We start from the raw sequence: 27,003 nt of genomic DNA, 5'->3' as shown, positions 1-27,003 counted from the left end.
TGCTATATTCCTTTTTATATAGTAGCTCCTTTTTATACAATAGACCTCGCAAATATCGGTGTTTTCTTGTCATTTTACTTGTCTAACCAACCAGCAATTGTACCGCGGCCATGCCCGTGCATACACAGGTTACAGCGATTCAATCATGCATTCTTTATACAGTGCGAGGTGCGGCGGGAACCAATCATACTGGTTATCGCGAAGACAACTTCCCAATCAATCAAGCGAACTTGTAAAAAAAAAAACCGCAGAATTCTTCTCTAAAAAATCGCGAATGTAAGTAGCACTGGCGGATTCAAAAATCAACTACATTTAATTTGAAAATCTCAACCTTTCAGAAAAGGTAAAATTATGCCGACCTACCGTACCGAACCTAATTTCGTCTGTCCATGTGAGCTAAACCAATAGTCTAAACTCACGCGTACGAGTTGGTCCGCGTACGAGTTGGTCCGCGTACGAGTCGGTCCGCGTACGAGTTGGTCCGCGTACGAGTCGGTTCGCGTACGAATTGTCCCGCGTACGAGTTGGTCGCGTACGAGTTGGTTCGCGTACGAGTTGACCTGTATTCCTACATAGTACATGTACATGTACATGTACTGTACGTGCACGCCGCATACACCCGGCCCCATGTGCACATCGTAAAATGAAGTAGAACTTGAACTTGAAGGAACAATCATTATCCCACGTTGGTGAGCACTTTCATCGGCAAACATATCGTTCTTGTTCTCAAACCACAGTTTCTTGGCGATGGTGTTAATATTCCCGCGTTTTGTTCTTCGGCATGGTACTTCGTGTGTGGTACTGGTAGGTTATTTTCCGGTAAATTATTAATTAAAACGTTCGTGTGCACGGTCTACATAGTACATGGTCTAGTTTCCGGACAAGCGCAGCTAGAGAAGTAGCCTATAGTAAAAAAAAATAGTAAAAACGCAATCGTCATCAGAAATTTCTTTTCCTTTGATGTGAAAATGAATACAAGCAGATTATTATGCCTAGTTTACTTGTTTGTCTTCATTTGTTTGAATTTATACTTTGTTTAAAAATTCACTCTTTGTTGTTGTAGGCCTACTTGTAACTTGTAGGACTAGGAATGTCATGAATGTAGGCCTACATTTACAATTACAATGTAGGGCCTAGGCCTAGGCCCTACGCCGGGTTTTCAGATGGTCATGATGGTTGAACTAATGTCATGAATGTGAAAAATCATTTGTTTATTTGTTTGTTTGTTAAATAAAGATAGGTCCTTTTTGAAGTTTCGGCAACCATGCCAGCAGGCTTATGGCCGTAATCAAAACTATCAACTTGGTTGGCACCACTTCATCCACAACAGTTACTAGGCAGCATTTCAAGAATTGTAATCGTTGGAGAAGAAATGACTACCGAGTAAGTATTCATCAATGTACTGTCTTGGACAGATCTTATGTTGCTTGATTTAAAATGAGTCATAGTCAAGCTTTTAATCATAAGAAGTACATGTTACTACAATTACTATGATTTTTTTTTTATCCACAAGTATAGGGGCGTGCGTCAGCCCGGGTACCCGAGTACCCGACCACTGTTGTAAGGAACCGGTTACAGATTATGGGATCGGGTACCTGTAACCAACTTTACAAATTACTTAATTACTTCTATTTCTATAAAGCCCTTTGGACAACTTCCGGGATTTGAATTTTGGGGTTTGGCTTTCTTTTTACTGGTACCCGGGTTATGCCGGGTACCCGTGTTTTGCTCGGATCCGACTGCCAAGTTTTTTTATTCATATTGTTGGTAGTGTCAAATTTACTGCCGATGTGGATTGACCGGCTGCATTATGCTGGCCTCGGGTCGACCCGCGACTTGCTTGCGCCGCGACGGAACCGACAGTATCAAGCACATTAGTCATGCTGTGGTCACAAAAATTGAGAAATCGTGATGGAACAAGAGGCACCGCGATACAGAATAATCGCAAATGTGCTCATGTCGCCCACGATGCGACGACGATTCACAATCAAATTAGGTGATTCAGATGCACCTGCACGACGTAGTAACTTGGCACAGGTCGATTGCAATTGCTTCCCACCTGTCGGAAACACGTTCCGTCACAGCGCAGAAGTTGAAATTCTACTCTTGCGACTTTTGATTTCGATTTTTTTTTTAAGAACGGACCGATGCCAATTGTCTTAACATCGTCGCAGTTGCACTCGGGTCGCCAGAAAAAAAAAAATCGGCTACTGAAAAGTTCCTGACTGAAAAGTAGCTCAGGTGCAGCTTTATCCTGAAAAGTCAGCCACTGCCTGTTCTGTGCCGTCGCAAGGTCAACCTGAGGGCGGCTTTAGAGGAACAAAATCCTAGTCCAATCTTGGATCATGACTACATCTGGTTCAGAATACATGTATAACAAAATTGTCCATACTGTACATGTATGTCCACAGAATGAAACGCAAATCCAAGTGGGACTTGCCCAAAACGGAGGAGGAAGAGCCGGGGGATCAAGGGTCCAGCCTGGAGGCTGCGTCTGCCGCAGCGGCCAAGATCAACGCCATGTTGATTGCTAAGGGAAAGCTGAAGTTGCCACCGGCTGTGGTGTCATCCGCTCAACAAGCTCCCAAACAAAAGGTACGCATCTGATTCCACTGGCGACATAAATGCAGTAAGGCCCCATGAATTAATTTCGATTTGCGTGCGCCCCCGTACACCCCCAGGCGCAAGCGTGCGCATGCGGGCAAACTCGAACAAAGGAGATTTGGAACCCACTGGCCTGCATCTGCCCGCATCGGCACGGGCTTGCACGCAGTGGCACGCAATTGGACTCATTGCCAGGCGGTATACTATTACAAAAAACCCGCAGAAATGTACAGTATGGCTGATATTCGACCAATTTTAAAGGAGATATTTGAGCCAATGTTCCTCATAGAAGCTCTCAGATCATGCGCAAAGGTTGCTTTCAATAAAAGCATGGCATTTGAAAAAACACCAAAACCAGGCAACTTATATGATTATAATTACCGGTATATTGTTGACATTTTTCCTTATCTCACCGATCACGTTTTTCTAATATTTGAATCGAAAGAAAATGTGCTATCAAGATATTTGGTTGATGATTGAATATATCCAAAATGCTTGACACAGCTCTAAATTTCTGGTCAGTAACTGCACCTTGACTGAAACGAATGCCAACAGCCTTGGTTTGCCTCATATGGACAAGGAACCTATGAATGAAATCATATTATACTGTGTCGACCCTCTTCAGGTACCAAAGACAAAAGAAGAGCCAATCATAGCGGAGGTAGAGATCAACGATGTTCCCTTGCAATGCAGGAATCTGCTGACTCGAGGCTCCACCCAAGAAGAGGCAAGTTTGTCCAAAATTCTTGGCACCAGTTGGGCCATTGTCCACAGTCCTCCCAGCACCTGATTTCACGAAACGCTGCGGCACGTCGTGTTTTTGGAATAAGTTGGTTGCAGCGACCCTTTTTTAACCATTCAGGGAGTACTTGTGCACGGAGACCATTACTTTTATTTGTGTATTTTGTGCGTTACACAGATCAGTAAAATGAGTGGTGCTGCAGTATCTACTAGAGGACGGTTCATGTCGTATGCCGACAGAGCGAAAAACAATATGGGGTGAGTAGGCACAGTATGCATTGGCATTTCTTAAAGTTTCATTCTAATAGGTGATGAAATCCAAGCACTTTTGAATTTGTGGTCTGCGGGTAATTCTGCAGGTTGTGGGTTGGAGTCCAGCTCTGGGTTATGGTGCGTGTGCCTTTGAGCAAGGCGCTCATTGCTTCTCTCCACCCAGAAGTAAATGGGTACCTGTGAGGGCAGTGTTGGTGACTGTGAGAGGTTGATTACAGCCAAGAGCGCCCAAATGGCTGCCTACCGGCCATGTATGCTCCCTAGGTAGTTGAGAAGGTTTTAAGAGTGTTTGCCCGTTGAAACAGGGAAAAGAATAATTGTAAACCGCTTTGATACCCCGTTGCAGCGTAAAAGCGCTATATAAATGCCTGCTATTATTAATTTTATTATTATTACAGTTTACCACCGATGATTTGTTTTGTGTTAAATGTAAATTTCAATATTGTGCTGTAAAATTTCAATCTTGTGTTCCAACGGTAAAGATTTGTGCCGCCTTAGAGATTCAGGGGTGTTGGTTGTCAGGATTTTTCCTGATTTTAGGATTTTTTTGTCAGGTTTGTTTTGCTGTTTTCAGGGTTTTAAGGAATCCCTTTTGATATCTGGAATTTAAAATCTGGAATCTGAAATCTGGATGTTTTGAAGGGCAAAATCCCCCCCCCCCCACAGAAGTGTGGTTGGGGTCTACGAACGAATACTTACCTGTAGAGCAATACTACTTATGCATATTCCCCCTACCGGCAGGTATTTTCCGCTAAGAGTTATATACAATAGCGCCCTCTGGCGCCCTACCCATAATACCCCGCGGCATGCGTGCCTCGTGAGCGTCCTCTTTTCTTGAGCGCTAAGTCGGAATACAAAAAGTACCCAAGGCATCGAGAAGAGTGGGGTAGGGGGGAGGGATGCTCTACAGGTACGAAGTATTCGTTCGTAGACCCCAACCACACTTCTGTGGGGGGGGGGGGGGGGGGTGAGTCTACTTCACTCTACTTACCTGTAGAGCAATACTACTTATGCATAGACTAGCACCGTCAAGGAGGTGGGTCATGCGAGATGCTATTGCTTACTCACAGGGGCACGAAACATGGAAATGTAACCCGAGATAGCTCCCACTGTTCCGTCCAAAGGCGGACAGGGGAAAACCAAGAAATCTGCATGTAAAGGATATTAATTACCCTCACATGTTAACCGAGACGTCAGCCCATGTTAGGGGGAACGCCTCATAAGACCGAATCCCACCAGCGCCTAATGTATACATGTGTCCCGGTGGCACAAAAAAACAATGACATGTAAAGTATTATGATATAATACAGTTGAATCCTGCAAAGAAGAGTACCGTTAATACAAGACACTTCTTAAAGCAAGTTCTAAAACACTTCAAACCAAGCCCATGTACAAGGTAACTGTTACAAAAAGGTAATTTGCAAAGACCAATGACCTTGATACAAAAGTGTTTGGCTATACATTTATACACAATACAATGTAATGTATAAAGGTAAATAGTCAGGATGAGGGGACTCACCTATTCTAGGGAAGTCCCGGGTAGGAGAGGATCCTTTGGACACGATGATGCTCGGCTCGCCGCCCTCAGCACCACTCTCCCGGCTCTGCTTTTCGTCTGGAGGACATCCTTCAAATAGCACTCCGTGAAGGTGTTGGGGGTCTTCCAACACGCTGCCTAAGTGATATCTTTAACAGTAACACCCTTAAAAAAGGCCCAGGAAGTAGAAGTCGCCCTGACCTCATGTGCATGGACTGACCCAACGGACTTTGTTGTTGGTGAGTCCACCGCTGATTTGATGGCCGTAACCAACCAGCGGGAAATCGTATCACGCGAGGCCGGTCGGTATGGTGGAGTCGTTGTTATACGTTGCTTGGGAGCGTTTTAGTTCTATCAACGTACCATTTCAGGGCCCTGACCGGACACCAAAGTTTGTCACGAGAGACAGTCGAAAAGGATTTGATGTCCGGCACAAAAACGTCAAGAGGTGAAAATGATTCCGACTGATTTTTAGTCAGAAAACTTGTTTTAGGAACTAGGCGTACACCCCCTGGTTCCCATCGGATATGACCTGCCTCCACCGTAAGCGAATGCAGCTTGCTACGTCTTCTAGCATGTCTAGACGTAGCCACTGCTAAAACAAATGACACTTTAACCGACCGCTGTAACAAGGTTGAGCTGCCCATTGGTTCAAATGGGGGTCTCGATAAGGTTGATAAAACGGTAAAGAGATCCCATGATGGTAATAGCCTACGTGTCGGGGGGCGCGACACAAACATCCCCCTGATAAGTTGGCTAAGACTCTGATTATCTGACACCGAGGAACCGTCAGAGAAGCCTCCATGAATAGCCGCTATAGCCGAACGATAATTTTTAACTGTGGCTGTAGCAAGGTCACTTTCAAAGAGGCCTACCAAAAAGTCTGCAACCTCTCCTATAGAAGTATCGGAGGGATGCAGAGACCTGGCTCTACACCATTTGTAAAAATGGTGTAATCTACTGTTATAAATTTTCCTGGTAGATTCCCGCCGGCTACAGGCTGCAATGGCCGCAGCTCGTTCAGAAAGGCCCGCCCCGCGGAGGGATTGCTTGATAATACCCAGCACGTCAGGTGGAGATCCTCCGGGGCCGGGTGAAGAAAACCCGAGTTGGGCTGGAACAGTATGTCCGCCCTCTGCGGAAGAATCACCGGGCGGTGAACCAAGAGCTTGATGAGTCTCGGGAACCAAGGCTGGCGCGGCCAAAAAGGAGCTATGAGGAGGATCTTGCAGTCCTCCTGTTCCACTTTGGCCAGTACTCGAGGTATGAGCGAGAACGGGGGAAAGGCGTATGCAAGTAGTCTGTCCCACCGTATCGCCAGTGCATCTGTCTGCCATGCGCAGGGGTCGTTGTTTCTTGCGCAATATACCGGTAACGGGTGGTTGTTTTGAGAGGCAAACAGGCCGACATGAGGCCGATCGATCAGTAGGAAGAGTGACTGGACAACCTGCGGACGCAGTGTCCATTCCGTCGGAACGACCCACCCCCTGGAGAGAGTGTCGGCTGTGACGTTCTCCTCGCCTGGGAGATGACTTGTCAAGAGTGTTATTCTGTGGCTCATACACCAATGGAAGAGATTCCACGTGAGCGCGCATAGCTGGGCGGATCGCGTGCCTCCTTGTCGATTGCTGTAGGCCACTACTGTGGCATTGTCGCATCGAATGTTGACTACCTGGTTTGTCACTGATGCTTGAAAACGTTGGAGAGCATTGATGACTGCCAACATCTCCAGCACGTTTATGTGTTTTGAGCAATCTTCGGGACCCCACCGACCCGCTACTTGTGGAGGGTGGCCCCCCAGCCAAAAAGTGACGCGTCTGTCGTGATGGTCACTGACGGTTTGGGATTGTGAAACGCGCGTCCCTCCGTGAGGTTGGCACTGTCGAGCCACCAACGGAGGTGTGGTACCAGCCAAGGTGTGGTCGGCACCAGATGACGTATGTGGTGACGACTGGGACGATAGAAGGACAGCAGATGTAATTGGATGGGGCGCATCCTGAGTCTGCAAAAGTTGACTACATCCACCATACTGGCCATGAGACCGAGCAACCTTAGCCAGGCTTGTGCTGGGGCCATGGTCGTTGGGATAAACAGAGACACACACTGTTGGAGATTTACAATTCATTCCTCCGTAGGCCGAACCAATCCCTTCTGGAGATCGAGAGACGCTCCCAGAAAGATTGGGGATTGGGATGGATGTGGATGGGATTTCTCGGCGTTGATGATAAACCCGAGGTCCGCCGCTAGACGCCATGTCAGATTGAGTGCCACCGCCGCGGCCGCCTGAGATTGAGCATTAATGATCCAATCGTCCAGGTACATGAAAATCATCACACCTTGTTTTCTTATTGCGGCCCCGATTGTCTTCACCACACGTGTGAAGACTCGGGGTGAGGTGGCTAGACCAAATGGAAGAACCATGAACTCGTACTGGATGTTCTCGTACTGAAAACGAAGAAACTTCCAGTGGTCTGGTCTGACAGGAATGTGTAGATACGCGTCTTTCAGATCTAGACTGGCTCCCCACGCAGGTGTATGGATCGATTGGCGTATGATGTTGAGCGTATCCATGCGAAAACGTCTTGGCCGAATAAATTTGTTGAGGGGTTTTAGATTTAAAATCGGGCGCCACATGCCGGCCTCCTTCTTGGGTACCAAGAAGAAGGTCGACATGAAGCCCGACCGCGTCTCCCCCGGAGGGAGCGGGCGAGTTGCCTGTTTCCCGAGGAGGGAATTGATCTCTCCTTCGAGGGAGAGGCGTTTGGTAGGATCGGACGGAACTACCATCGGTCAAACGATCATGTCCGACGGGGGGGTGCTCGAGAACTCGAGTGCGTAGCCGCACCCGATCATGTCGAGCACCCACTGGTCGGACGTAATTAAACCCCAGGATCCCGCAAAGTCTCGGAGACGGCCTCCCACGGGTCCGACGGCGGGAGGCCGCCACGAGTCTACTAAGTCACTTGCGCCAGCCCCCAGGATAGCGGGGGGCCGGTGCCCGGAAACCACGGCCGGATTGGGGCCGTTGTTGTCCAGAGAACGTGCGGGCCTGCGTGGCGCGCGCACCGGAAGTATTGTCTGCGGCCACGAAAACCAACGCAACAGATTTCAGAGGTTTGCGGCGGGGAATGACAAATGTTTTGCCCCTACCCTGCTGTTGTTGTGTACGGTATGTCCCTCTGTTCCCGGGCCATCCAAGCGTGACCGGTGACTGAAGACTGAGAGGCGGGACCAACGACCGATGGTTGTGGGGCGTAGTCCACCGCTTCAGGGGGGCCGCCAATAGGGCCCGTCAGACGGCCTGCAGACATAGCCGATAGCGTATCGGAAATCGACTGAAAAGCCTGCAGGAAATCTGCTCTAGAAACCGTGTCCTCCCCCCGGGAGCGTTTGCCCCGGTGGGACTGGTCAGAGGAGTCGTCAGAACCCGAAGAAGAACGGCGAGATCGACATTCAGCCTTCTTCTTCTTGCTCTTCTTCTTAGAAGTAAATATCGGAAGACACCTTGGACACCGGGACCCCCGAACAACGGAAAAAATCCGATGATGAGAGTCGTCCCTCTGAGCGAGATAGCACGGGGGCCGTCGGTCTGGGATCCCCCCGGGCGACCGGCTCCGCATCGCTCATAATGTACCCGGCTGACAGCGCCTCAGGCCCAGTGGGCTGAGTGAGCGCTGGACGTACCGGTAGCCCGTGTAATAGCCCATCCTGGCAACCAGTGGTGTTCGGCACTGTGTCGGGAGGACACGGGTGACTAGAGCCCACCAAAGCGTGGCGGCTAGTCCCCTCGGGCTGCCCCGTGATCGGGGGAGGGCCAGGTGACACAGCGGCGCTCGTACCCGAGCCAGGCTTGCCCTGACGGCCCTTTTTAGGCTTTGCTCCAGCACAGGAGATATGTTTTGGAGGAACCTTGCCGGAGCGTGCCCTTTGTTTGGGTGTTCCGCTTGAGTTGACCGGAGAAGGCGACCGAGGTCCCCTTAACTGATCAGCGGAACTGCCAACGCCCCCAGCCGGCAGTGGCTGAGGGTGCTGGACGAGAGACTGCTGCTGCGGTAACGACGTAGCGTTAACGGCAGAGTCCCCTGAGAACTTGGTCCGTCCCGTGGGAGAGGAATTCCCCCCCGGTTTGTGACAGATCGGTCCTCCCCAAACGCTTCATATATATCAAATAAATACAACCAAGAAGATGATGAAAACTCTACAAACTGATGATTTATTAACTCTTTTATTATAAACTTCTCTTAAGCGCAAAAAAGGGTAGTAAATGACGAGGAAAAACAGCTAAGAGAAAAGAGGACGCTCACGAGGCACGCATGCCGTGGGGTATTATGGGTAGGGCGCCAGAGGGCGCTATTGTATATAACTCTTAGCGGAAAATACCTGCCGGTAGGGGGAATATGCATAAGTAGTATTGCTCTACAGGTAAGTAGAGTGAAGTAGACCCTAATATTGAAATCCGGAATTCGTGAATTTTTACAGTAAAGGTATTTTACCTACATGTACAAAATTTTTTATGGAATGAAAGAAATGGTATTTTAAATCTTGGTTGCCTTTGGCTTTGAGCAAATGCAAACTATACACCCTACGTTCCTCTGGGCCCCTGTGTAACCCTCAAACCCCTGTGCCGAATATGTTGTGGATTTTTCATTTATCCCCAATCTCATCCCTGAAGCTTGCAAGAAAGATTGCCATGCCTGCTTGAGCAAGACTCAAACCCATGACTTGCTAACTAATGCAAACATCCTAGCCACTCAGCAAACCTTGGCTGGGATTGGCTGACCATAGAACTTGCGTCCGTGAAGGGCAAAACCAAATATTAAAATGAATGTCTGTTCTAAAAACTTAGTAAAATTACGACATAGATGTACAGTAACTCGTATAAAAAGTCTATCACAGCTAATTAAACATTGTTTCCCCTTTTCGACTTCTTTTTTTGACTGCAGTGAGAGGCCATTGTATTTATGTGTGCAGGGGCTGACAAAGGATTGTGTAGATAGTAAGTACTTTTTTGGTGTTTTAATTAAGAACCCTAATTAAGAACCCTAACCCTTACATAAAATACTAATAGTAATATTAAAAGTTTCCAGTACTACATGTATACAAGGCAGGGTTACAGCTACTTAGTTTGCAAGGGAGTAAGTGTTACCTTTCAAGCACCCCCCCCCTCCCACACTCCCCCCTGATGCACCCCAACACACCCCCTACAGCATCCCTTCCCTGAATTTACCCGTGTGTGTGGTAATTAGTTTAGAATGGGCATAAACATGGAACACTCACAAAACTATAAATGCCTTCAACTATTGCATTAACCCTCCTAGTGGGAAATCAATATTATTCAGAACAGTATGTAAAAACTTTTTAAGTTCTGCAGATCAGTTTCAGGTGAAGATATTATACCTGTGTCACACAGAGAATCACTGCACACAAAAAAATCCGCTATGGAGAGCAGTGAAGCGTGATCGGATCTGTCTGCTTGCTCTATCTTAACCACACCAAAGTATTGTGCAGGGAAGTGTTATCCATACTCCACAGTAGATTACCTTAAAGGAATTTGAAGTGTGGGTGCTAACTTTGCGGGCAAAAGTGGTTCAGCAAAAGTTGAAGGGTTGTGAAGTGCAGAAGACTAGGAGAGTTAAGAGAGACTAATCCAGTATAATCTTTGTATAACTTCCTGCAGAAGCCGTTCAAAGAATCCGCAACATTATCGACGAGAGCATCAGTAAGTCGAAGGGGAGGAGTAAAGGCAAGAGTCGACTCTTTGGGCAGATGGAGCCCCCGTCAGCTGTCACTACAACGCAACCACTCCTCAGTGGATCCTTTGTTCCGCAGCAAGCGCCGCTGATATCTGTTCCACCAACTCCGACACCCCCAATGCAAACCGCGGTAATTACTTAAAATAAAAGAATTTCAAGTTGAACGAAAATAAATTGTCTGGAGTGAAGTTTGAACCTGCGACCTCTGGATTGCCATTCTGGTGCTCTACCAACCAAGCTATCCAGACCTATGTTGGCAGTTCCCCATTATTGTCAGTGTCTTTGTTCAAGGGGCGCTATTCTGAAGCTGTAAACTTAAAACAAAAACAAAAAAGAATCAGATGAGATTTGAAGGTTTGCATGGTGGAAAGATACTAAGACAAGATATGTTTGCGGTAGCACCATGTGAATAAATCTCTTTGTGCATATGAGTATGTGTGGTTCTGAAAAAAGAATCAAACAGCTATTATGAATGACGGTATTTTTGCTTTGAGGATATGTAGATTCAATATTTAGTTTTGCCTCTCACATCTCCTTGAAGCGAACAATTCCATCGTGCATAATAGTAATTGATTGCGGTACCCGCTGCTATATCAGATTCAAACCGGCCAGCCGACACTGGCAAGCTCGGTTGTTCAGTGGTAAGACGTTCTGCACTAGTAAGCAGGAGGTCTCGGGCTCGAGTCCCACCCGAGTAAGCTTGTGGACTTTTCTCGTAAGCCCTTGGACAACACTGTGCTCACTGAATTACATCGATGGACAAAAACTCAGTATTGAGACGAAAAGCTTCTGGACTTATTTCAAACAATACATCCAGAAACAAATAATTCTACTTCTTCTTTTAGTAAGGAAAGAATTGCATTCTCGAATGCTTTCACATGATTTAAAATTAAATGCTGTAGACATTTGTGGCTTTTAGCTGCGTAGTAATGATAAAAATAACTTATTAAACTTCTATTATTGCACTCTGTCCAGGACTAGCCTGTTCAAGGGTGCATTACATACCTAATTAGCATAACATTTAAATATAAAACACCAAAGTACATAAAAATTTCATCAGCATTGCTGAATCAAAATGATACCTGCAAGTTATCCTTAAAATTAATCCTCAAACACCAAAATGCATAACAGATACCAAGAAATAAAAAAACAATAAAAGAAATACACAACAACAAAAATATGTGCGACATTAAAAGTACACAGGGAAACATTTACTTTAAAAACCACATCACTCGTAGCCAAATGCTTTCTTGGTTTATCTGTATTCATCTTTTTCTTAATAACTTTGATTTTGCTCTCGTTAAATATCAATTTTTATTGCATTCCCAGTCTTACATTCAAGAAAAAGTGTTTGTCGGCCTGGAGCACGTACCACCTTCATTCGGTGTCCGTGAGAAAATTTTAGGACCAGGGGTAAGTAGACTTGTTTTTGGTTTGTCAAGCGTGCATTCATTGTCTTCAAATAACACATGAGTGACAGTTAACAATTTTGGCCCATCAGGATAATGTAACATTCAGTGTTCTCCAACTTTGAAAATTAAAGGTTGGTGCTGGGGTGCGGGGACTCTTGCGAGCGCGGAGCGCGAAGCCCTTACGGCGTGGGGTCCGGGGCCCGCTTAAGGGCCCCGGGAAAATGTTGGATTCTAGATGCTCTGTGGTGCAATCTGAGGCGATTCCAGGCCAGTTACCCTGATTTTTTTAGCAGAAGTTTGAAAGATTTTAAGGAGAATTCCATTTCATTGGTTTACTATTGCTCTTATCAAGTTTATTATTTTCTCAAAGTTAACAACCACGGTATGGGGGTGCTATTTATTACTGGACATAATAGTTTTAGCCTGAACTACTTCCATTGCACTACGAAAGCTATACACAAAATGGCCACAAAAAGTGAATTAAACCTACCTTAATTATTGTCAATATATTTACGTTCGATAATTCTTAAAAAAAATAATAAAAAATAAAAATAAAGATGGGCGCTGAACAACTAACCTGATTAAGTTTCAGCTCAGCTTCAGCTGTATATTTCGAGAAAAACAACATTCTAGGATCTCGATTTCAAATCAAAAGTTGCTGCAGCATGTTTTGAATCGGGCCTGAAGTTAGCGTTCGAGACACGTTCTCCCTGAGCCAATTGCAGCTACGTGATGTCGCGCACTGATCCGACGAATGATAGCAACCCCGCGTGCGTGTGCGTTGTGTCAACGCTTGTGCGCGCTTCGCCGAATAAAAAAACGAACTACCAACGGAAATTTCCAAAGGCCTTCTTTCTTTGATATCTTCAACACGACAGCATGCCAGAAAGAACAATTTCAAAGAGAGTTTAGTTCCCTTACTATCTTTCAACTAAGTATGTTTTTTTTAACAAGAATTACGTCAGTTACTTTTGGATAGCTGCAAATGATGGACTGAAGCTTTAATGAAAAATTATTTGTTAATTTTTTCTTTACAGGGAGCATTTATCCAGCACATCCGCTCAGAGACGACTGCTAGTGTGTCCTTGCGAGGCCGGGGGTCGGGATATTTAGAGCCGTCGTCGGGACGCGAGGCTTTCGAGAACCTGCACATCTACATCACCCATCACAAATTAGAGGGAGTGCTGGCCGCCAAAAAGCTCTGTGAAAATCTCATACAGACCGTGAGTAGAAATTGTTGGGCTTTTTTTGAGACCTCGGCTTCACCTACAGCTTTGGGGAGGCTTTGGCTCCGTATGGACTCCATGCGCAAACAATAGATGGCGCTGTGTGACCACATTACGCATGTGCGTGCATGTCAGAACTTTGCTCACAGGCAGTAACGCAACGGATGTATTAGGATAAGATATTATATTAGGATAAGGCCAAAAAAAAAAATATTCGGTCTCTGGTCAGACCAAAGTTCCGGAATTGACGCGGCCACGCGGCTTTTTTTTTTTTTTTTCTTTTTTTTCTTTTTTTCTTCAGCTTGGATTGTACAGACAAGGTGGGTACTATTTTGCTTTTTTGGTGTCCTCATGTACATTGGTGGCCTCCATAATTTGCCTTGGTGCTTTCGATCATTTGCCTTGGTGCAATTTGCCATTCCTTGGTGCTCTTTGGTAAAAAAAATTGAGGAGGTGCGGAAATAGAGGGCGCTGTTGGAGCTACCGCGGAACATTTTGGAAAAAAAAAAGATCGACGCGCATGCTTAAAATCGACGCGCGCGCTGACCAGAGACCGACTTATTTTTTTTTTTGGCCTAATGTGGTTTATTTTAATGGCTGGGTTTATAACGTATTTATTAATGTATTGATCTATCATGTCTATACCTTTTTAATTAAGCATGGTTTTTAATGACTGGGTTTATAATGTTTGTAAAAAAAATTGTTTTTACTGGCTAAATACTAAGAAAAAAAGAATTGTTTTTAATAGCTAATTTTTCCTCACTGGACATATTGTGTACATATTATGAATTTCGGGCGCTATATGAACATGATGAATGCTATTTATTATTATTATTAATATTATTATTGCCTGTGCTATTTTGAGGTTCACTCTGAGAAATAGATTCCCTTTTTAAATCAATAGTTTTCTATCAATACAAAAGTTATTCACTTTTGAATGAGACACTGACCGAAACAATGTGACCCTTGTTAATTAAAGGTATTGAATTTTTACTTTACCGATTTTGAATCGCTACCGGCCTCACAACAATTCCCATTCTTGTGGGGTAGGCTGGTTCCTGCCCCACAATCAGTATCGATAATGTATGACCTGGGAGCCAGTCTGCTCGCAAGGCGGATCTGTTTGTTCCCAAAATGAAAATCTTATTATAAGAGGGTTGCAGACGTCAAAAAAAAAAAGAAATAAAAGAGTTTTTGGTTTGGGATAAAACGTACAACTTAAAAATTGATTGAGAGGGGAAAAAATGAATTTGTTGAAGAGCATAGAGAACCCAACTTGAACCCTCCTATGGAAACATGCATTGCCAGCCTGGTTTTTACTTCGGTCAAAATTGGTCAAGACCCCCATTGGTATGTACACAGTATGCCAGGAGGTGAGGTACAAACATTTTGACCGTTGGTGACCTCATAAATAGTAGGAGGGTTAATCACCACTGGGTTCAATAGATGTACAGTCAAACTCTGATAAGAAGAGAACTATTAATACAAGATCCTGCTTAGAACGAGCAAAGCTTTAGGTCCCAAGTCTTTGTTATTCTTCGTTTTCCTTTGTTTTCCGTTACTGTTAATACATGGTACCTAATTCGTAAAGTCCCAAGGACCTTGTTATCAAGGTGTTTGACCGTACATGTATAACTTACTTTATATTGTCTTTGTTGGGTAGATACATGCCGAGTACAATAAGCATCAGAGTCAGCCTATCGCCCCTGCCAATCCGGTCATCCGTATGGTTGTCCCACCAAGTGCTGCTCAACAAAGTGAGTCTGAATAGTGCATTGAAAAAAAAAAAAATTGAGTTCGAAAATGATCTGAGGCTTTAATCAACAACAACAAAAGAAAGAAGAAAACCATTCTGTGACCATGGAATTTTTTTTTTTTTTGCACTCCTTGCCACATGTTCTAGCCACAGCCTAGCACAGACATGTACACACACATGAGATCTGATACACTGTGCCCTCTGGAGACATGCACACAATAGGGAACAAAAGATTGTACAAGTCTCCACAGGGCAATTTCTATAGATGAATACGTCTCCACAAGGATTTCATGTAATAGATATATGGATTTTACTCAAAAACTAGGAATTTCCAAGGTGGGTTGATCCGTCGCAAATGGAAGAGTTTCTGAAAAGGGATATTAAGTTCGAATTTCAGCCAAGGAAACTAATTCTGGTTAAAATAAGAACGTTTTGAAACTACACTTTCAAACTCGAAAACTTTACTACATGAGAACAAAGAAATGTCTCCACAAGGATATAAATTTCAGTATGTGTGTACCACTGATCTGATACCCATGTTGAGTACACCGCGAATTGGCCTAGAATTGGTCCGAATATGGATAGCAGTAAGCCTAAAACAAGAAATGGTCAAGTCTTATAATTTTCTTGATAGTTTTGACTGAAATGGTATTTATGAATGGGGACAATAGTGTGATCGAGTGGCAATGAATGTGATATCACACACGTTTTAATTTGTGATAAGTTTAATGATTGTGTTGTTGCCTCGTACCTGGTAGGTGTTCAACATGTACCGGCTAGCCAGCCCAGCCAGATAGTCTACACTGTCCCTTCATCAGTAGGGGTGATGTACCCACACCTACAGCAAGTAGCAGCTCAGCCAGTTGCAGATCAGCAACAGGTCCAAAAGGTAAAACAACCTCTCTGTGTCCTAAGATCATCTTGAACCTGTGACGATTGTCACAGGTTATGGAGTGCCGTGGTCCAATGGTTAATACGGTGTTCAACGCATGTTCCATGGTACATGTACGTGGGTTCAAACCATGACGGGGAACATGGTGCTTGTGTCCTTGGGCAAGACAATTTACTACAATTGCCTCTCTTTACCCAGTAGTATGAATTGGTACCTGTGAAGGTGGAGACTAGATCGCGCTGATCTCGAGCTGCTGCAGAAATTGCTTTTTTTATCATGGCCTGATGAACAGGGGTGTAATTGTGAAGCGCTTTGAGATCTTTGGTATATAATCCACAACGGGAAACTGATCAAGCGCATATTGCTGATTAGTCAAAGACTACGTGTCGTTATCCTCTCTGAGTGATCCACGTTTGCTATTTCCCAGGTTTGCAGCATTTGCTAATGCTGCTAGCATCGTGACTGTGTGCGTGATCCCTCGTAACATGGCATGTGCAGGTTTATGGCTTCTGACTAGTGCCCAGTGAACAAAGATATTGACAAACTGGGGAACCGCCAACATAGGGCTGGATAGCTCAGTTGGTAGAGCACCGGAACGGCAAACCGGAGGTTGCAGGTTCAAACCCCGCTCTAGTTATTTTCTTGTTCAACTTTTCCAAACTTGTTACAGTACACCTTGTCAGTTTCCCTTCGTGGTTCATTTGTAAATGTGTAATAAAAAACGTATCCTCTCTGAGTGATCCCTGTTTGCTAATGCTGCATCGTGACTTTGGGTGTGACCCCTTGCTACATGGCATATGGTTTATGGCTTCTAACAGCCCTTGAACACAGACATTGACATGGAGACCAACAAAACAGGATGCTGTAGTTGGTAGAACACCGGTCCGGTGTTCCGGAGGTTCATTGTTCAAATCCCGTTTTGCGATAACCACTTATCACATACAGGCATAGAGTTAAAAGAATAAAAAGAGGTATTTTGCCCGTCTACCCATTGCAGACATTAATGGTGCGGCAAGTTGCCATTCCGAGGCCTGTACCCCCACCGGTCCCGCTAGCTACGCCAGAATCCATACAACAGCAGGTTCATCAACAGCAACAACGGATACAGCAACAGGAGCAACAACAAATATTAAACGCACAGGTACCTGACCATCTCCATATCAAGTAAATCGGAATCTATTGCTGAAAGACATGTTGCTAATTACTGTTGTCCTGAATAACTGTAGTCTGGACCGCCGTCCTTGTGTCATACATGTTAGTCAAAACGAGCCAACACATTTTCTTGAAATTCTTTCAGTTGTCCGCTGCTCAGACCGTGGGCCTTATACGAGTGCCGGGTGAAACCCCGCCACACTCCATCATTCAGGGAACGCCGGCCGTGCTGGTGCAACACCCGCCCCCGACACACCCACAGATTCTGCCCAACCCCCAGCAACAGATCCAGCAACAGATCCAGCACGAAATTCAACAAAAGAACATGCAGGGGCAGCATATACAACAGCAAGTACATCACATGAAGCACCCGCAGCAGTTGCCGCAGAGGCCACCGCTGCTACCGGGCTCGCATCTTCCTCAGGCCGTACCCAGCCAAGTGGGACAACCACCAAAGCGACATTTTCGGGAAGAGGTGCCAGAAGTGGCTGCGGAAGATGCGCTTCTTGGCTATCAGGTAAGGCCATCCTCACCAACTTGGAGTTGCTCATAATGTTGTCCCTTTCTCTGTTGTTTGAATTTTTGCCAGTCAGCCACACATACCAATCATGGGTGTGCATGGGAACACCCATAGCCGACAAGATCCACAGTTACGTTACATTTTTGATGTACTTTTGAGATTCCTTGGGCCGTAATTACCTTACTGAAAAGGTTTAATAACTGTTATCCCCATGGTAGATAGAGTAGACCTAGACCTACCTAAGTACCGAAGATGACATCCAGAAAAACGTGTTATGTATGACAAACAAGATGCACAAAATCGGTAACCATGGAATTGCCCAGATGCAGATTTCGCAAAACTTATCGTAACTTGCGATCCATCGACAGACCTGTGATGCGTTGCAGGACTATGATCAATCGTAGTTGCAAAGGATTTCACTAAATTCAACAAAAGTGTGATGTAGTGACTGTTTTATGTACTTACAAGTACTCTGCGAACAGGGAAAAAAGGGTCGTATTTCAGTAAAGAGTTGTAGTATTTCATCATCCTTCCTCCATCCCACCAAACCCTCCAAAATCCTCCTGATGGGTTTCGAAAGATGTGGGAGAATTAGGACTAAGGGATGCTTTAGTAGCAGTTGAAGTGGGTCTTAAATATTGAAGGCATTGATTATCAGCATTGTTACACTCTTGACCAATGTCAAGATTTTGCATCCAAATTAAAAAAGTGTCAAGATGGACATTGGCAAAATAAATGAACTTGTGGAAGCCTGGTCAGCCGGTCTCCAATGGGCTCCGTGCGCCAACAAGAGAGGGCGCTTTTTGACCACTTTCCAGAGCCCCGTGGACGGGGCACACCACTTGAGCGTAGTGGTTTGCGCGCGCATAAGTAATAATAATAATAATAATAATAATCATAGTGGATATTTATAAAGTGCATGTATCCACCAGGACTGGTGCTCAAGGCACTACGTCATTATTACCCCTGCTCATTGGGCCTAAGGAACATTCCAAACTCCATCTCAGCTCCCTGGGGAGTATACAGCTCGATGCTGCCATTTCGGCGCAAAGCAGCTAAAATCAACCACACTAACCATCTCTGCCCTCACAGGTACCCATTTTACTCCTGGGTGGAGAGAAGCAATGAGTGACAAAGTGCCTTGCCCAAGGGCACAGGCACCATGACCCCAGGCTGGACTCGAACCCACAACCCGCAGCTTTACCCGCAGACCACGATTCCAATGCCTTTAACCACGAGGCCACAGCAGTGTGAAGTACGCACTACTAATTTTATTCTGAATGTGCAAATGACAAAGCCATAACGTCTTCGCGTGAGCGTCAGGCGTGGTCGGCAGTGCATGCGAGTGTCTCTTCCAGTGGTCTCCCCCAACTCTCCCTTTGTTACTGTTGAGGGTGTACTTGCGCACGGAGTCCATAGGACCAAAAAACCCCCAAATGTTAAGGCTGTGTCCGAATCTCATGTCTAGGGCTATTGGCTAGGTCTTCGCCCATTACAACTGTGTGGGAGCAAGCTGACAGTAGGCCTAGCCGTAGCTCTGGAAGCCCGTTGCGGACACAGCCTTAGCATCTTTATCACCCACCTGTTGTTGGTAACTGTGTACAATTTTCTAACGCCTGTTTACTTTCTCACTGTTTTGCATAGCATGGTCCTCCTCATTTAACTAATCTAGGTCCGGGCAGGCAGCTTGTATCTGTAGCACAGGCCATTGCGGGACCGGGCGAGCCTCCGGCGCCGGCGCCACTTCAGAAGGGGCCAGTGGGTCCTCTAGTACCCCCGCAGAGGATGCCTATGCCTGGTCTACCGTCCGATGCACGGATGTGAGTCACTTGTTTCTCAAAAGTGGTGTAGTCAAGTCCATCATAAGTCCATCACAAGTTCATTCACCATTCATATGTAACAGGGAATGAGCAGTATATAGCAATGGAATGCGTTTGCCACGGATTGTTCAAATAACTTGTGCTTTGGCTTGAAACTAGATGGCTTATGATGGACTTGCGACAGACTTGTGAAGACTTAGTGATCATCGTTGCTTGAGCCACAAGTCAAGTCATCCTGTTTTTCGAGTGTCAAGTCGGACATTGTGATCATGCCAAGTCCAGTCGAGTTTAAAACAAACCATTTTGTCTATTGACGACCTTGTGATTATAATCATTTCAATTCCCATACAAACCATTAAGAAGCTGTATTTTTTGAGGCAAAGAATTTGCTTATGGGCAATTCCACGGTGTCGGACATTCATTTAGGACAGTCCAGTGTGCACTCGTACATCTGATGAAAAAGTATGAAATAATTTTGCGTTGGTCATTTTGTGAAAAATTTAAGTTTAATGGAAGACCAAAATGTCTTTTAAGGATTACATTTTTTGGAATAAATTTAAAGGACTCACTTGCATTTACAAAAAAAAATCTAAAGTGACCACTGCTAAGGACTGCAGTCAAGCCAGCCCGACTAAATCTAGAACCCATCGGCTGTAGGTTGGTACATATCTTCGCATCGTTATACATTCTCGTTCTCTTGCAAGTACGCAATGTGAAAACAAACGTTAACGAGGAAGGAGACCTACATGTAGGAATGAAAAGGCTGGATGTGAAAGGTCATAAATAGTCCATGTGATTTTTCATCAATTTTTTTTTAAGAATGCCAAGATAAAATTCCAACATGAATGTTTTATCAGGGTGGTTACGGTTAGAAATCATTCTGCCAGCAATTACAGCAAGAGAAAGGGCAACCCAGTATTAAATTCCCATAGGTGGGCCGCGCGAGGGTTCCGGAAGAGGAGCCACGTGACCTTTTACTATCATCATTTAAGAGTTAATGTAAACATTAATTATTTTTTGTTTCAGTTTAATGCCACCACCACCGCTTCCGATGATGGGTCCCCCTTCAGCTCCAGGCGACATCGACAAACATCTCATGCCCCCGCCTTCTCTCCCACCTGGTTGGTATTATCTCCAAGTGATTTGTAGCCAGATTTCTAAATATTATAACACCTCACCCACAGATTCTGTTTCTTGATTGGACAAGAGCGCGTCACATGGATACACTGTTTTTTTACTATTTCACCATGCACAGCTTAAATACTAAACCACGGCAGCCTTGCTTTGAAGGGTACTATCTGCATAGCAACCTACCGGTACTTAGCAACCCACTGATTTTGTCTCTTGATTGGCCGAGAGCATTTTGCATGGTATACGCCATTTTTACCATTTCACCATGCACAGCAAAAATACTATACCACGGCAGCCTCGCTTTGAAGAGTACTATCTGCATAGCAACCTACTTAGCAACCCACAGATTTTGTTCCTTTGTTGGCTTAGAGCATGTCACAGGGTGTACACTATTGTTTACTATTTTGCCATGCACAGCAAAATACTATATCACAGCAGCCTCGCTTTGAAGAGTACTATCTGCATAGCAACTTTCTTAGCAACCAGAGAACTGCGTGCACAGTTGCATGTGTTGACATGTTGTTTGAGTTTCTGCAGAGTTGAGTGCAAACAGGGGTGGGGGTGGTTTATAAAAATGCAGGTAAATTTTGGACTACTTTCATACTGAAAAAAAGAAGTAGTTTGGTATTGGATGTTGGGTAAATTAATCAGAATACTCTAAAAGAAAGAAAGAAATAGTAAGCAGAATCTGTGAAAGAGGTGTTCTAAAACAAATATTGACTGCTGAAATCTTGGTGTAGTAAAACTAGCTTTGCTCGGTGACCCATGGAGCGTTTTGTTTTCACTTGGCTTCGCAAACAAAACACCATGGATCACCTCAGGTGCCTAGTTTTACTACACCATCCAAAAGCAGTCAGTATTTGTATACTATGACAATGCTCCACCTTCATCCTGGAATTTGGAAGAGGAGGATAAAAAGTGTCTGCAGGAATCACCTGTGTATCTGCACATGGTAAAACTAGGTGATCCATTGAGCAATCTTTTTTCCCGTGGTGTAGCCGACGGAAGTGGAACACTTTTTTTGTCACATGGGGCTTGATCCCGCCCTGCCCATTACTCACTGTAACACCCGAAACCTGCCCCAGCACTCTATGGTTTTATTGATTCTCCAGAGAATAAATACATTGTAATACAATGTAGCACAGGAGCTGGTGGGTTAAGCACAAAGGATCTGCCATAATGTTCCTGCACTTTCGTGGAATTTTACAGGATTCAAAAGGATTCTTATCCTAAAATTCCAAGGGAGTTTTGGTTAAAAGAAATACATTCATAGCTGAAACACAAAAATGATCACCGTTTTAAACTGAGCCACTTTTGTGCCACGTTTAGGGGAGTGACTGAAGTTGCTTCAATACGGTAAGTGTACGCATGCAGGATGTTAATGAATGCTGTATGAAAAATGTATTGTCTTTATAGAACCAATTACTTCAATTTACCATAATTTGTCGAGTGCCTGGCAGAATGGCATATGAGCATTCTGCACGAAAAATCACTTCAAGAAAATTGCACCGAAAGGCTCCAATGTTCCACCACGCGTTTCATGAATCCAATGTTCTCCCACACGTATTTTAAATCGTAGGGAATGTTTAATTTGTCGCACGTATGAATAATAATTTTTGGAACAACTTTTGTTAATTTCTGATGAAAATGTTTAAATTTCATTGAAATAGAGGCAGTTTTCAGCATATGCCCTTTTGCTGGACAGATTTTGGTGATTACGCATTCATTCATATCCGCCCTCTGCCAGGCACACGACAGATATTGTTCTTTCCATAAAAGTACTAATATCCCTGTACTTTTTGACATTTTGTATGTAACATCTCGAGATCGAGATCCAGTTTGTTAACCCTAACTCCCTAGCGTCTTTTACTACCAACTAGACCAAGTCCAAAATATAAGGACCAAAATCCATCAATGACTGTGCGTCCAATACACAACTGTACATGACATAATGGAATCCACCACTGACGCACTGGTTGACATTCGTGGACATGCTACACATGGCTTTCATCACAATAGCAGTACAGGAAGCTAGGCAATATCAATCGGATACTACGAGCACTGCTTCAGGCCATTAGGCCCAAGTCCATCATACTCCATCAGTATTTAGTCATGCCAGGCCTTCTGGACCAAGTTCCCCAAAATCCACCAAAATGGGGGGATGGATTTAGATGGAGTTGGGGTGGTTAGGGTTAAGGATTGTGCATGCTTGCATTGGTTTGCACTCGTATTACATGTGCATAAACTTCAGGACATCGTATTAACAAGAGTTTGAATTTTCTGTTCAGGAGGATTAAACTAATGCATTGTTTTTTGTGTGTTTTTCTTTTTCTTTTATCTCTTTCTCTTCCATGTCTGGTGGTTGCTGATTCCTGCGATTGTTCGTTGTAACCCTTCGGCCTACCTTCATTGGTATGGAAATTAACCGTATACATTTTTTTCTTGTTGGATTAATATAATCCCAGCCAAGGGTGGTAGACTAGCCCTTATGGACGAACCTCCGCAAAAACGCAGCAAGGGGCTCGTATCGTACGATGGCGGTGATTCCGATGACGATGAAGACATTATTCGATCTCCACAGGCGCACAGCCACTTCCAGCCTAATACAGGATAGCTTCCCTCAGTTTTTGTTTTTTAGTTAGAGGCCTTGGTTGAGACGTTCTCGAGATGTACCATTCGACAGGCCCAGCTGTAGAGATTTATTGGAATAAACTTGGATGATGTGTGACCATTCGCGAGAGCACCAGTGTGAAGGACAAACGTAATAGTACTCTCGCATTGACCCATGTGACCTGGCCTGCATCCGGAAAGCCATCATCGGCATTGTAGTAGGCAAAGATCGTATAGAGCTTTTCACCACGTGTAGTAGGTAATAGGCAAGCCTTCAAAGCTGTGATGGATGCCAAAAACTGTGAAAAAAAAACACGTAGCCAACACCCAGTGCTGGGTCGGTACGATTATTAACAACCGTACATGGCACATGTAGTGACCATGTGAATGAAAGATATCTCGTAATGAGTTGTGCGGTTCTTAGAAGAACCAGTTGGTTTAACTTGACGTTTCGAACAGTATGCTCTGCTTCTCATCAGGAGACACAACTGGTTCTTGTCAGAACCACACAACTCACTACACGCAATCAACTGGTTCTCAAAACCACGCAACCCACTAAGAGATATCTTTCATTCACATGGTGTTACCGCAAACCTCCCATTCATTGATCATGTCCACCATGCAAATCTTTTAAGTTTTATTGTGCCATTTGATAACAAATTCATGGTTATTTTAAGTAAAAGTAAGCCCTTCTGCCTAGTTTACAACGTGACGTGGTTGCGAACCAAACACTTGCCTACTGCAATGATGGCTGATCACAGGGAAACCAGACGGTCACCAGGTACCTTGACGTCATACGATCGGACGCTATTGAGGGAAACGTACAGGGAAAGTGCATGATTGGCACGGTTTTGTGGGGACAGTGAATGTTGTTGGGACAGTCCAAAGACCCTACAAGCTTGCCAAGCTTTTTGTTTGTAACAGAAAACGACTTTCCCATAATGCGGGCCCAGTTCAGGCAGTAGCTCATGTGTGTTTGGCACAAAGTAGGCCCGGCCAATTTTCATCTGAAGGTGCAAAATACAGTACTACCGTCTTTGTGTGTGCGTATATGGGCAGTTGCATTGAAGTGCTTTGTGTTATGTCTCTAATGACAATGAATTAGCAAAACTTATGCATGAGGACTACTGATGAGTTTCAAAGACATTGACAAAACGGGGAACTGCCAACAACATAAGGCTGGATAGGATAGTTCAGTTAGTACAGCTTCGGAATGGCAATCCAGAGGCCGCAGGTTCAAACCCGGCTCCAGTCGATTTCTTTGTTCAACTTTAAACTTAGTTTCAAAATAGCATCAAATCAGCCATTGTTGGACATTTTGGAACTTTTGTGATATTTTTTTAAATGTCGATATTTGGACGGGTCCTTTGTTACAGAGAATGGTTTCACAACTTTCAAGGTAGGCTGCTATAGAAGATAGGCTACTATAGAAGAAAGGTGGACCCCTAACGGTGAACAATTTCCAAAAATTATATGATTCTTTCACGCAAGGCGTAGCAATGTCGTGGACTGACAGGGCTCTCGTCAAGTCCATTGCAAGTTCATCCCAGGTCCGATGACAGGTCCAGTCACAAGTAACAGTGGATGAACTCGGGCCCGTCACCAAGGGGGGCCTGGTGGGGCCGGGCCCCCCTTGGCGAGCACTTGCCCCCCCCCCCCCCCACGGCAAAAGCCATACATATGTATTTTGTATTTGTTATGGTAGTGGGCCCCCTAGTTGATACTATGGCCCCTCCTGATGCTCGGGGCTGGTGACGGGCCTGGATGAACAGTAGCAAAGGAAGGCCCTTGTCACAGTTCATTTGTAAAGTTTGATACTTGATAGCCTTGGTCAAGGCAGTCGACGATAGTGTCCGATGATCGATGGTTGGCCGCTAAAATAAACAGTAGCCGCGCGCATGCTATGCACTCACACTGTGCGAAGCGCAAACAGCGACCTCACGCAAGTAGGGTACAATATGCAAATCGGGTGGTGCTGAACAAACGCCTTGGAACAACTGTGTGCCCAAGGGTGGATCCAGAACACAATTTGGGGGGGGGGGGGGGCAAAACAAATTTTGGCCTCCCAAAAAGTGGGTCAAAAAAATAACGGCGTGGGGTTCGGGTTTGATTCTAAATGCTCTGTGATGTGATCTCAGGCAATTTCTGACCACTTTGACCAATTTTTTTGAGGAAAAGATGGTGGTGTACGTAGTGCCTGCCTTTATTGACGTCACTAAGAAGGTTGCTGGATTTCCAGCGACGACCTCGTTTGCAAATAAAGATGAGATTATTATTCAGTACTTGGTCATGGAGGCTCATAGTTTACCTGGATAGAGAGCTGGATGGTGTGGTTACGTTCTCCAACAAGTTTGGAGTCCACAGACCAAATATAACTCTATATGAATGCAGCGACAAAATGACGAACATTGCCCAAAAAAGACAGTTGTTCCAAGGTGTTCAACCAGCACCAACTGATTTGCATATTGTAGGCTAGCCACGTGAGGTCACTGTTCGTACTTTGCACAGTAAGTGTGTGATTGCATAGCATAAGGCTATTGTTTATTTAAGGGACCAACCATCGATCATCAGACACTATCGGCGAAAGCCTTGACCGAGGCTAGGTACTTAACTAAGAATTAGGTAACTTGTGATTGACTTGTGAGGACTTGTGATGGACTCGAATACAACACTGTCGACTGGCATTTTAAGTACATGTAGACATGTTTTGTGAAAGCATTAAATATGACTAAATACCTTTTTGCCCTGTCTTTGATGGAACTTAAGAGAAGTTTGTACAAAGTTTGGGAGACCTTACAAATATAGTGGAAATGACTGCTGATTGAATGTTTTTGTTTATTTATTTTTTTGGATGTACGCTGGACTGTCAATTAATTAATGTTTTTATTTGTGTTCCAAACAAAATATGAAAATCAGCAGTCAATCTGTGGGAAAATTATGTGAGCTGTACATCTAGATATGGTCTTGGTCCACTGGTCGTACAACACTAGGGTATTATGTCATTGGCATACAAGACCAATAGCAGGGAAAAAAAGAGAAACTTTTCAATTAAGGCTGTTGACATCTTCGTCACAAATATGTCCAAACCAGTAATTAATTCTTTAAAAATAGTCAATAAACCTTGTTTTTGTTTTGTTTTTTATTGTGGTGTTTTTAGACACCTCTTGCTGCAGTGCTATACATGTACATAATAATGTGAATCAATCCAAAAATAAAATTATGACTTTATATATGATGGAAATATTTCATTGTCTTCTTTGTTGTTGTGTTGTGTTTTTTTTTTTATATATATATATTTTTTTAATTCAAACCAGCTATCGTGGAAGAAACTGTACACTTTATCTTTTGCGTCGGTTCTTGACGTTGTAGTGCATATATATTTTAAATAGTCCTAAAATGAAACCATTATTTGGCAACTCATGCCCGTATGCATGATTTAAGTGTGTACGTACGTTTGAACAAGACACCGGACCATCAGACAAGCTTGGAAAATTGTATGATTAAAAAAAAAAAGTTTTGATATTTAATTTACTTTGCAATATAGATGAGCGCTGTGTCTAGCTTCCACCAGACCAA

The 27,003-nt window shown here is 44.4% G+C and overlaps 1 protein-coding gene across 3 annotated transcripts; it reads left to right on the top strand.

Moving 5' to 3' along the window:
- Positions 1 to 586: 586 nt before the first annotated feature.
- LOC119746047 (KH homology domain-containing protein 4-like) lies at positions 587 to 25,085 on the top strand. Of its 3 annotated transcripts, none has more exons than XM_038222812.1 (16): positions 587 to 804; positions 1,241 to 1,383; positions 2,412 to 2,595; positions 3,230 to 3,331; positions 3,524 to 3,603; positions 10,099 to 10,151; positions 10,833 to 11,038; positions 12,238 to 12,321; positions 13,358 to 13,543; positions 15,210 to 15,303; positions 16,061 to 16,191; positions 17,192 to 17,335; positions 17,492 to 17,863; positions 19,511 to 19,686; positions 20,713 to 20,807; positions 23,283 to 25,085. In XM_038222812.1, the coding sequence occupies exons 2-16, from the start codon at positions 1,373 to 1,375 to the stop codon at positions 23,429 to 23,431; spliced, it is 2,067 nt and encodes a 688-aa protein (XP_038078740.1). In that variant the 5' UTR covers positions 587 to 804; positions 1,241 to 1,372; the 3' UTR covers positions 23,432 to 25,085. The 3 variants fall into 3 exon arrangements, 2 of the variants coding, with proteins under 2 accessions (XP_038078740.1, XP_038078739.1); XM_038222811.1 differs by having other exon boundaries at positions 1,237 to 1,383; XR_005273684.1 differs by lacking the exon at positions 23,283 to 25,085 and having other exon boundaries at positions 1,237 to 1,383; positions 19,539 to 19,686.
- Positions 25,086 to 27,003: the final 1,918 nt, after the last annotated feature.

Source organism: Patiria miniata, unplaced genomic scaffold, assembly GCF_015706575.1.
Source record: "Patiria miniata isolate m_02_andy unplaced genomic scaffold, ASM1570657v1 HiC_scaffold_7, whole genome shotgun sequence".
NCBI lineage: Eukaryota > Metazoa > Echinodermata > Asteroidea > Valvatida > Asterinidae > Patiria > Patiria miniata.
Note: the sequence above shows the minus strand (reverse complement) of the source record. Positions and strands in the feature narration are given on the sequence as shown.

Bases quoted from the DNA above. Each gene is read 5' to 3' on its own strand.
- LOC119746047 (XM_038222812.1), top strand. The intron at 11,039-12,237 runs GTAATTACTTAA...TTGCATTCCCAG, and splicing joins CACCCCCAATGCAAACCGCG to TCTTACATTCAAGAAAAAGT. The intron at 16,192-17,191 runs GTAAAACAACCT...TACCCATTGCAG, and splicing joins ATCAGCAACAGGTCCAAAAG to ACATTAATGGTGCGGCAAGT.